Below are 12,453 nucleotides of genomic sequence, written 5' to 3'. Positions count from 1 at the left end.
ATCACAAATCCTACATCACTTAACCTGGGGCCGAACTCGGGCAGCCGCGGTGGGAAGCCAGCTTAGGCAAGGCCTGAATAGAACAGTACTTCTGGGACAACCTGTTGGGTGCTACCCACTTGTTTTGTCGATACAACTTCGAGGCTCTGTGACACAACCTTCATTTCTCTGCAGCGTAAGGTCGGTTTCCTCTGCCGGAAGTGCCTCGAGAACAAATTGTAAGTGGGAAAGAGAGTGCCCACAGGAGATCACTTTCCTCCATTAGCGAGCCGCAACGTCTCGTTATACAGAATCGTCCGGGGACGTCGTTCACGTGACAGGAACAGAAGCGGACGGAGTCTTCGATAGTAGAGGCTTCTTCAGGAAATGACTATGAGGGATTACTGTCTTCACTTCGTCGTTTTTATGCTTGCTTGGCTCATTATTCGATCCTTAAATTTTTCGAGGGGGCAGTACATTCTCCGAAACGTCGGTGAACTTCTACCAGACTACATATCATCACATTTCAGAAAACAGTACTCTACACTGAGTTAGCTGTCTATAAGGATATGACATAGAGTCTGGCAGATTATTGCAGATGTTTTGGAGGAATTTTCTTTGTAGGTAAAAACATTTTTACCCCTGAAGATGGAAGCACTAGATCCTTCTTAAGTACACACTTTTAATCAACACTTATGTAATTTGAGTCAAGTGGTAAAGCTTGGTTCGAACGTCAGCCAAGAAAATCTTGAGGTTTATCGTGTTTTTTCCTAAGGTCATACATGAAAACGAAGGAATAGCACCTATAATTCGGCCACGACTGTGTCCGTCCTCATAATTCTGTGTTAGTCATTCACTTCTGAACATATCATTCGACGACATGTAATGCGAGTTACTGACAGTGACGCAGAAATAAATCAGGAATAAATAAATCATATTATATTTGCTCTGAGACACGTCCATTCAACCGTTAATGCATATGGAAATAACTACATTATTAATAAATTTGGGTTTAGGATCGAAGGTGGAAAAATACAAATTTTTAACTGAATATTAAGTCTTTCAAGTATTTATTTTTTACAAAAGCCTTTTTTTTATTATTTTTCATACGTGTTTTTTATCTTGTATTAAACATAAATACGTATACAGTAAAACCTCGTTAATTCAGAATAATTTTGAGTGGGACGTCATACGGATTAAGGGATAATCCAGATTAGTGAAGCAAAATGTAGCGGTAAAAGATAAAAAAACAGACCACAAATAAATAGAAAATTTAGTGATATAAACAGTTCTAGAGAAAATAAATAAAATATATCATCGTACAGCCCTTATTTAAAAACTATAAAATACTATACGTTTATTCATTGATAGAAGACTCAGAAGTTGTACTTGTTTTTTATATAATAAAGCAGGTTTTGAAAAAAAAATCAAGTTTTGTCATAACAGACAAATGATTCATGTGTCCTCCCAAATGTCAAGTGTCGTATGAAGTATGTACTCAACTGTTAACAACATTTTTCATTTTTCATATTTCGATCTTAATTATACTACATCCTGTAACCAGATTAGGGAGGGTTTAACTTATATTTTCAAGTATTCTATTACTCGTACACATAAACTTTTTTTTTTTTACATTTTATTTCATAGCCGGTTTTGGTTTCCTATAACGACGACATATAAGTACATTCATAAAACGCAAGGCAAAAGTTCTTTGAATGCGAATTCCCATAAATCATCCGGACTGAATATTATCCTCTAACGTACAAACAAAAAGCGAAGCGATATAACCAGGCTTCATACACTGCCACCTATATCACATATTTCTGCCTCATTAACTTGAATATGATTTCACTATTTCATCCTAAAACGCTGACTCACACATTTCAATTTTCGTCAGTGTCTATACGAATAAAGGAAAGCAGATTTCCCGAGTTAACATAGACGCTGTCTGGAACAGCCCCCACATAAGTGTGTGGCGACATCTAGCGAACTTCTAGTAGGGAACCATAACAACTTGTGACGCTTTGTTAAGCATCCCATTACAACAGGTGTTACTGTGTATCACCTTCTTCATTTCGCGGTAGTTACGTGTACAGAACACACCCAGAGTTTCCAGGAAGTGTCAGGTTTGAAACATAACTTCTAAGCAAAGTATGGCTGATTCTGTCTGTTCAGTATTTCTGTATAAAAATGATAGCAGGATACGGAAACAACATAAAAATTGAGGACTTCCTATTTTAACGGCTACGACGAAATATGTAGTGTTTTTTGTGGGGGGAGATCAATCTTTCGCTGTAGAATTGTTTTGAAGGCTCTCTCTGAAACATCTGACACTAATCTCACATTGACAAAGCTGATCGCTTAAGAATATTTTATTTTATGAACCAAACCGGCGTAATATACATCGTTTTGGCAGATCATAAATCTTGTTAATTAAATATCAACGCATTTTATTTATTTATTAATACGTGTACATGTAATTTAATTTGATGCGTTCGTTTATATGACTCAGCAGACGGGTTAACTTGACGCAGAATCTCGTCCCATCGTTATATTACTTCGAATAAAAGCCCTTAGTTTTATTAGTTTTCAAGCCGTTTTGTTGACGCTTCAGTAGAATCGAAAATATTAAGTTGTCCTGGCTTATCTGTCTAGTTTGGACACAGCGGTGAGACCAAATGGTATATCTTGCCGTGTATCCGGAAAGAGTATGTGCCATTTTCAGGCGGTGATTTACTCGTAATCTCCGCTTCTATTGATGCTAACGCCAGTGTTCAGTTTTGAATGAATGAATGTATGTATAAGGGGTGGGCCTTCTCGGCCCTTGCACCGCGACCACAGTGATCTATTGTACTTCCCCTTTTGATTATCCCCTCAGCAATCCTGTGCTTAGAATGAAGCGCAGGATTTTGTAGGTGGGGACGTCGAAATACTCACTTGGTTCCATTGAGTACTGACCCAAGTGACGCAAAAGTAAATAAGCTAAGGCCTCACATTCACAAACGATATGTGGGGCTGTTTCATTTTTTTCTTAACACCACTCACAAGTGGGACTATTACTTAGTCCCAGAATTAGGGCCGCGCCATAGCTCAAGCCGTTAGTCGCTGGCTTCCCACCGCGGCGGCACGGGTTCGATCCCGGGGTCTGGTCAAGTGGGATTTGTGGTGGACAAAGTGGCGCTGGGGCAGGTTTTCTCCAAGTACTTCGGTTTCCCCTGCCAATCTTCATTCCACCAATTGCTCCACAGTCACCCTCACTTATCATCTGGGGCTGGAACAATAGGCCAGAAGTGGCCGCAGTACAAGGGCCGTAGTTCCACCCCACTAGCAATAAAAGGAAATAGTCCCAATATTTTTTAGTTTCACTATTGTATAAGTTCTTTGCCGTTAATTGCTTCGCGTGCACCCCGAGAAAACAGCCCTCGTAATAGAGCCATCAAGTGGCGCCTCCATCGGCGTTTCCGGAAAATCGTTGCGACTGGCGAGGAGTGGAAACATACCAAAGACTTTTATGCATATAGATGTTACTGAAAACGGCCTATATGGCCTTGTACACAGAACACTGAACTGGGAAAATGTTTAAATAAAAGAAAAGGGAAGAAGAAAGAACACTCATATATTCGGTGAATGCACGCTACCGGGATACATCCAAGAATTTCGCATGTAAACTCCATGGACGTCGTAGAACAGGGGTCCTGAATAGAAGACAAAAAATGTATCTTCTTCCCCTCCAGGGCTACCGTAGAGCCTTACAAGGAGATGCGTGACGTATATTTCATACACTATAAAAGACAGGTCAAAGGGGCCTAAAACAAAGTCTTAACTAATTTATTTTGTCCGTGTGCAACATTTCCCGTGCACGGAGAACTATAGCCCTTAAATTAATTTTTTTTTCTAATTCGCTTAGTGGGGAGTGGAGTCCAACTGGGTCCACTCGGCACGGCGGCCACTGATTGGCCTATTGTAGCCTGCCCCGGGTGATTATGATGATGGAAAATTTGGTGGAATGAAGATTGGCAGGGGAAACCGAAGTACTCGGAGAAACCCCGCCCCAGCGCCACTTTGTCCACCACAAATCCCACTTGACCAGACCCGGGATCGAACCCGGGCCGCCGCGGTGGGAAGCCAGCTACCAACCGCTTGAGACTGTAGCCCTTATCACGCAGCACCGTATCACAACATCGGTATTTAAGCTGGGCGCTTCATCTCTGACCAGGCACTTGGCTGAACATAGAATCGAGAAATTTATTAACGGATATGCCTCTGTTAAGTTCGGATCAGCCTACGAATCCAGAAATATCCAAATGCATGGAAGAGAGAGAGACCTTCTCGAGAAACTAACAGTCGCTCACATGGCTAAGAAATTCCCGTTCTGTCAGTCCAATATTTATTAGCGTATACATAAGAGCCAATTTAATCCAATCCATATTTTCACACCCTATTTTAGTAAAGCGTGGCCTTCTGGTTTTAACATTTTATAGCCTGCAAAAATCCCGACGTTTCGGAAGTATATATTGTCTTAATTTTAAGGGTTCAAGGAACAAGTTAATATTAGTGTGTCACATTGTTTCTTTCTTGGCCTACTCTTACACCCTGAAGGTCTCGAAATGTCCAAATCTTTCCGAATTACATGACATTACAATTCAGAACACCATAATTTTCAGTCACAACCATGAGAACCTCATCCAATATCAATTGCAGTAAAACTTCCCATGTAACATCTACATTTAGGTCGCCCAAATTCTCTGTTTCCTTCAGAATTTATTTCAATTTTATATGTTAGTAGAGTGACCAGGGTACAGAGAGCGTAACAGGATATATCAGGTTTAAATTCCTGTCAGGGTTGGAAATATTTCTTTCCGTCACAGCGCCCAGACTTCTTTTGGGGCCCACAAAGCCTCCTATCCAATGAACATCTGGGCTAAGGCAGCTGTGGGGCGAAGCTGTTCCCTATCCTTCATACAGTTCCGAGGTTACGGATGCATGAATCCCTTACTTTCATTCCCCCATATATTTCCATGGCGTGGTGCTTAATTAAGCACAGCGAGATCTTTATGTTTACCTTTCACTTTATGATCTCCACAATGAGGTCCATATACCTCGCCTATGTCACATCCTCCTTGTTGTTTACCCTTATAATACTGGGACGGAGAATTACATTACTGGACATCCGCGTTATGCACTTACACCGCAAACTTCCTGACCTGCATCGCGTCTAAATATTGTGACTAACTCCATGGTGCTGAGTCCTATAGAAACTAATGGTTGCTCAGCTATTGAAGAAATTCCCAACATTTCAAGGAACACGAAAGAACGTTACCTTGTTCACAGGAGTCCACCACAGATCCCCATCCTTAGCCAGATTAATCCAGATAACAAACTACCAATCTGTTTCTGTAATATACGCTTTAATAACATCCTACCATCTACGCGTAGGTCTTCCAAATAGTCTTCTTCCTTCAGGTTTTCCTACTAAAATCTTGTCTACACCTCCATTCTCTTCCATGCGTGCTACATACCCTGTTAATCTCATCCTAAATTTGGGTATCATTCCCAGCACATGCCTGCATGAACAGAAAATCGCAATAAATGTGCCTAGTGTGCTGGTCCAGACTCGAACCAAAAACCTCCCGATTACAAGTCCAGAGAGTTACCGCTAGATGGATCTACAATATTCCGTAACATTGGAATCAATCTGACACACACATGGGAGTATTTAGTCCTTCGAAGCAAAATGGTCACCATATATACCACCTGCTTTATCATTGAAAACTAATTCTGCATTTTTTCGAAAAATATATTTATGCGTCTCATCTGATTCTCAGAAATGACAGGAATCTGTTGCCCCTTACAAGATACTGCAATTGGCCTTTGTTAAGAGATAGTCAGCCTGCTTTACGCGAATCACGAAATTAATTTCGAAATATTATTTAAATTAATTTTAAGTTTAAAAGGGTTAATGTCAAGAATATCTAATTAAATTCGCGGAACATATGCAACCATTCAACCTAGAGTCATTTGTCTTCCCAGCTGCTAGTAACCTGAATATTAAAACTGTCCCTACTAAAAGGTGACTTCACCTGTCGTATCATAGGGGAGAGAAATTCTGCCTCTTGCCCTAAAGAATAAAATTTTGGACTCTGATAATAGGGGAGAATATCTTCAGCTAACACAGATTTAGGGTGTCTGAGAAGAGACGAGAATATATTGACCTGAACAGATTGAGAGTGTTTCAGAACGTATGAGAATATCAGGACTTAACGTATACTGAAGGCGACTAAGGACAGAGGAGAATAAAATATTTAAATTCGCTTAATGGGGGGGGGTGGAGTCCAACTGGGTCCACTCGGCACGGCGGCCACTGATTGGCCTATTGTAGCCTGACCCGTGTGATTTTGATGATGGAGAATTTGGTGGAATGAAGATTGGCAGGGCCGGTCACGGTAGCCGAGCGGTCTAAGGCATGCACTGCCTTCGCTCCCTCGGAAACCGGGATCGTGGGTTCGAATCCCACTCAGGGCATGGATGTTTGTGTGCGTTTTTCTGTGTTTGTCTACAGGTAGAGGCCGTGCGACGAGCTGATCACCCGCCCAAACAGTCCTACCGTATGTGTAAGATCTAGAAAAACCGAAGTGAACGGAGTTCATGGAGGTAGGCCAAGGCCAACTGGGGCTGTAGTGCCAAGGAAAAAAAAAAAGATTGACAGGGGAAACCGAAGTACTCGGAGAAAACCCGCCCCCAGCGCCACTCTTCCACCACAAATCTCACTTGACCAGACCAGGGATCGGTCCCGGGCCACCGCGGTGGAAAGCCAGCGACTAACCGCTTGAACTATGGCGCGGCCAGCTAATTATAATTAATTACAACAAAACCTCGGTAACGTGATCTTCCAGTAATCCGAACAAACTTACAGTACCGCTAAAAACACAACCAGACCTAAAAAAGCTACAAATTTATTCTGATTATTTTACTTCCTTGCAGTGGAAATGAGTTCTTGTGAAACGTGATATTGTGTATTAACGGACCTGCCTCTCTAAGCAGTACCGGTTGCCCCGAGGGCGGCATGTAATCGAACATCCGCGAGTTCCGGCCGTTGTTTACATATATAAAATGTACATATACAATTTTTAATAAATAATTGTTCTAAAAAATTCTGATGTTTTTATTTGAAAATCAGTAATCCCAACAATTGGATAGTTCAAACATACCTGTGTTTCCAATCGGGTTATCGACGTTTCATTGTATTACAAAAAAAAAAAAAGAAGGAAACCAGCTTACTTGACGTCCGACAATGAAACACAGGTTGTCCCATGAGAAAAGGTCAATATTTTTGGAGGTCATGGTATCAGTCACTTTAAGCAGGAAGTATATAGGTGAATGTGTCCTATTCCGAACGGTTTCCGAGATACAGCAATTTCACTGTAAAAGTTCCAAAACTGTTGATAAGAAAGAGATATTACGTACTTTCTAATGACGGTTTTTACTGTTCAGGTGACAAAGTTGGTACAGTTTACGTAGTATAATACATTTCGGGAAATTTCACCGTCAACATCAAGCACTCTGCAACTCGTGTGAGGACATTGCTTGTTGCTCGTCTGTACAGTGTACGGTGAAATTGCTCTATCTCGGAAACCGTTCGGAATAGAACACGTGGACATATACACTTTTTGCTTAGAATGTCTGTTACTGTGACTCCCAGGATATTGACCTTTCCTCCTGGGACACCCAGTATATCCAATGTACTCTCTTGCAAACGGAAAGTTGTCTCAGTGCCTGTTTAAATATCGAATAGTGAGGTCGTACAAGAGCTAAAAGTAACATTCAAGCCTAAAATTTCAGTCCATATTTAATCTTTACAACATCAACGGTATTGACGCCGACAACAACAACAATAATAACAGTAGCAAAAACAAAAACGATAATTTTCCGTTTAAATTGTTTTATCGGTTTCCGAGTCGAAGCACGTGTATCTAAAGGCGGTCAGAACCTGCCCTGTTATGTGTGAATCTGATTCCCTTTTGCAAAATAACAAGACGACGTGCCACCCCCATGCAGGACAAGATAAACTTACCATCGTCATTAAAGAGGAAAGCAGAACATAACCTCACAGCATGCAGAAAAGAGCCATGTAATTTGTGCACAAAGAATGGAAAACAACGCAATTCCCAGAAACCCCCACCTACTCCACGACACAGTAACCTAGACTTGTAGGGCCGCGCCATAGCTCAAGCGGTTAGTCGTTGGCTTCCCACCGCGGTGGCCCGGGACCGATCCCTGGTCTGGTCAAATGAGATTTGTGGTGGAAAAAGTGGCGCTGGGGCAGGTTTTCTCCGAGTACTTCTGTTTCCCCTGCCAATCTTCATTCCACCAATTGCTCCACAATCACCCTCACCTATCATCTGGGGCTGGTACAATAGGCCAGAAGTGGCCGCAGTACAAGGGAGTTAAAACTAGCATTAAAAAATCTACACTTTTACTCCAAGATAAATAATAGGAAAAGAAAATAGTTTTTAATTTCTTAACTTTAAACTTTAACTTTCAGCAGAGTTATAGCGTTTTACATTTCAAAACTAATATAGAAATATAACGAAACACAAGTATTGTAAAGAAATTCATATTTATGATCAATAATATGGATCACGTTAGACATACACAGAAATACAATTCTATAACAAATAGTATATTTCATGAAAATTTTCCTGACGATGATCCAGCTTGATCGAAACACTTAGTATATGTACACGATGAAAGGAATGATAATACAATAATACTGGTTTATTTATTACGAATATGTTGTGTTGATGATTGTGTAATAATAATATAAAATCAAGTCACTTTAAAATAATAAAGTAAATGAAAGTCAGCTACCGACGTTAAGGATATAAACAATAAGAAATGGACGTTCGGCCTCTTACCTGTCGGAAAACATGGGGTCTCTCCACGCAGCCAGAATTCACGCACCCCCGCGTCCTCTTCGCACACCGTACCGACTTGTACTGCGCGCTCCAGCATCCGAGAGTATTCGGAGGAGCAACTGCGCATGCCCCGAGAGAAGACCTCGGCAAGAAATCAAAAGAAACTTGAATTAATTATCTGGCACGCAGTGTTTACGTGATTCGCTCTCAAAGTTTGGCTCTTCTCGTAGGAAAAGAAAACGTTTCCATCTGACACTACGGGACGGATTTTTAGCTCTGGGTTCACTAATCGATACAGTTGTATAGGGCTCCTTGGCGGGTTTACGCAGCGGTAACGCTCTAGGGTCGTATTCGGGATATGTTCGTTTCGAATCTCGGTAAAGACACCAACTGAGGTTTCTCGCTATTTTCCTCAGTACCTCCTGACAGAAAGAGGAGACGGGATAGCGTAGTGGGTATAGCGACTGGCTACGGGCTGGATGACAGAGATGTCGGTGTTCGGGTCCCGGTAGGGTCAAGAGTTTTCTCTTCTCCACGCAGTCAAGACTGGCTTTGGGGCCCACCCAACTTCCTATCCTAGGGGTACGGGGGGGGGGGGACGGTGTAAAGCGGTCGGAGCATGAAGCTGGCCACTCACCTCCAGCTAATTACGAGGTCAAGAAAATGTGGATCCAAACGTCCACTCCCCTATACGCTTTAATGGCGTAGTGCTTTACTCTTACCTTTCCTTTTACTTTACCTGCTGACAGAGCGCTTCCAAAACTTCCCAAATTAATCATTTCTCATTTATCCCACCATCAAAACTACAGAACCCAATATTAAAGATAAAGGTTCATATCGTCACGTGTTAGAATGACTATAGAAGGGGTTTGGATTGGTGAATATATTTACTGACCACTTACTGGTCATAACTATAAATAATTATAAAACTATCGCTATTCACACTTTACAAATTCACGTTGTTTTTAACAACCCGCAGTGTCTTCACTAGTAGTTGCCTGGTAACGGCTTCTAACAATGATTAGTCATCTGCTACCGGGCTCAAGTCCTCTCTGAAAGACGGCACCCTTCCAGCTGTACTATTCTTGCTTCAACTGTCCTCCTTATAACCCCTTCGCACGGACGTAACAGAAAATACCGAATCCAACAGTACCTCTATTGTTGCATGCGTATCTGTTGCTGCGGAAAATTATTTGCCTGGCTATTGCCTGGAAACGGCTCTTGTATAGTTGCTTATTTCGTGGTCGTCGCTTAGTAACGGCTCTACACGCTATAATATCATGACTGACTTTAAAGATGATATGTAGGCATTTAATTAATAGAATACACGGCTTATTTTAACATAAACGTTAACTTTAGACCTACTTAAATGGAAATTTAAAATAGGACATCTTACAGTTAAAAGCTTACTTAAGTAATAAGAGTTTCACCAAACACAACAAAATTAGCAATAACAAGAGAGCCCGGTATGAATAAGAACATGCAACAAGAAAATCTGCTTTCTATATTCTGCTTGGAACCTTCTGTATTAGCTCCAAATATTTTATTGGTAAAAAGGTAAAGTTGTCTCTGTGCTTAATTAATTTAGCACTACGCCATGAAGGAGTGTGGGGGAGGGGATGTATAGACCCACGATTTCTTCACCTCGACATTAGTTGGAGGGGAGTGGTTTGCATCACGATCCGGCCGCTTTACCTCCGAGGAAAGAGCCCCCGGTACCTATTGAATAGGAGGCTGGGTGGCTCCCAGAGCCGGTGTGGACGTTGTGAAGTAGTGAAAATTCTTGAATCTACCGGTTCTCGAACTCCGACCCCTTCATCGTCCAGACCGTAGCCAGTCTCTATACCTACTAGGTATACTAAACAAAAATAAATGTAGAAAATAAACAGCGAGCACAGTCGTTTTTACAGAAAATAAAGTCTACGAAAGAAGCAGAAATGTGGAGCAACATGAGGTTCCTGCTCTGTTCGTTTGTTCGAGAACAGAGCCAGGGAGCTTGGAGTCCCTGCTCTACAGAAAGTTTTCCAATACGGTACATATGTAAACAAGGAGTTCCTCGTACTTTTCTTCAACGATTCATCAATTGTTAGAACATGTAACGTGAGAGATGCATGGTTCTTGGATAAAATGCTAGGGGTTGGGGTGAAATAAGAGAACAGGAAATGACATGAATACGGAAGGGGGAAACTACACAACTCCCAGAGTCGCGAGACAGAAGAATGTGGTCATAAGTCCCGCACGACCCGGAACCAAGAATGAATATGCTGGGGAGGACCAACAGAAATTTATTAAAATAAAATGCTGGGAAATCCTTGAGTAGTTGCAGATTTGGCGGCTCCTCAAGAAGGGCTCAGCTCCATAAGTAAGTAATCTGAGTAGAACAGATTATTTGAGACATCAGTCAAAGGCGGTAAGTGGCCAGTCAATCATTTTCGTTTTGTACATTCATTAACTAACAACGTCGGATAGGCAATTAGGCTGAAAACCCACTGACGCGACTAGTCGCGAGCGGCTAGCCGCTCTTTGTCGCGCGCGGCCGTTAGTTGTACAGTACAGTGCGACAGCTCTGCCGCCTGTGTGCCGCGTTCCAAAACTTAACCGCGCGCGGCTCATGAAAGCAATACAAATAACGGCCGCGAGTGACAACACTCGACATACCGCGCGCGGCTTGTCGCGTCAGTGGGTTTTCAGCCTTAGATGGGTCAGGAACCTTAATCAGTCATTCAGTGACACTGAGAGTCACTCAGCAAACGAGACAGGTACGCAGCAATCAGTAATTTTCTCAGTTTCCAATGTGAGTTATGAAGCTTGCACGCAATATTGTGCAGTAATATTTTTGTATTTGTTGTAGTTGTAATTGTATTTGTATTGTATTCTACCGCCTCTGTGGTCAGAGTCCCTGGCTACATATCCCAAGAGAAGCAGTGGGTCTGGAACGGTGTCCACTCAACCTCGTGAGGATTGTTGAGGAGCCATTTCAAGGAAATAGGGGCTCCGGTCTAGAAAACCGAAATTAACGTCCATGGGGATTCGTTGCGCTGACCACGTGACACTCTCAATCCGCTAAAGTTGGCACTAACTTCACCGACAAGCGGCGGTCCCTCGGTCGGTATATTTCGCTTGCGGACTACAAGCCACGGGTTTCTTTTTGTATTCATTATAAGATGAACGGATTGAGTATGTAAAGTTATTTATGTGTTGTGTCTTATTGTGAAACCACTGCCATCGGGTAAAAACCAATTTGCAATTAAAATAAATACTAATAATAATTCAATTCAAATCGTGTTTATTTACGTGCAAACTTAGCAGCACAGAGGCCAATAATAAAGTTGACACGAGTACATAGAAATACAGATATAACTAAAAGACAAAATACAAATAAGACAGTCTATATAATGGCATTAAATTAATAATAATTCCAAGAAAAATTATGTTAGCATTAACAGGTGAGAAAATAAAATAAGTACATTTCAAATGGTTATTCCATTATGTGGTGAGAAAGGAAAAAACACATACATACACACATAGAAGTTAATAATAATAATAATAACCCAATTAA

At 41.5% G+C, this 12,453-nt stretch overlaps 1 protein-coding gene across 1 annotated transcript in view; it reads right to left on the bottom strand.

The window, feature by feature from the left end:
* The window catches only part of LOC111869580 (lutropin-choriogonadotropic hormone receptor), a 160,857-nt gene that overhangs the window by 91,283 nt on the left and 57,121 nt on the right, over positions 1 to 12,453 (bottom strand). Inside the window, exon 2 of the mRNA XM_023861216.2 lies at positions 8,895 to 9,036. Within this exon, the coding sequence (XP_023716984.1) occupies positions 8,895 to 8,908 (14 nt within the window). The 5' untranslated portion in view covers positions 8,909 to 9,036. The remainder of the gene's footprint in view (positions 1 to 8,894; positions 9,037 to 12,453) is intronic.

Source organism: Cryptotermes secundus, unplaced genomic scaffold (assembly GCF_002891405.2).
Source record: "Cryptotermes secundus unplaced genomic scaffold, Csec_1.0 scaffold512, whole genome shotgun sequence".
Taxonomy (NCBI): Eukaryota; Metazoa; Arthropoda; class Insecta; order Blattodea; family Kalotermitidae; genus Cryptotermes; species Cryptotermes secundus.
Note: the sequence above shows the minus strand (reverse complement) of the source record. Positions and strands in the feature narration are given on the sequence as shown.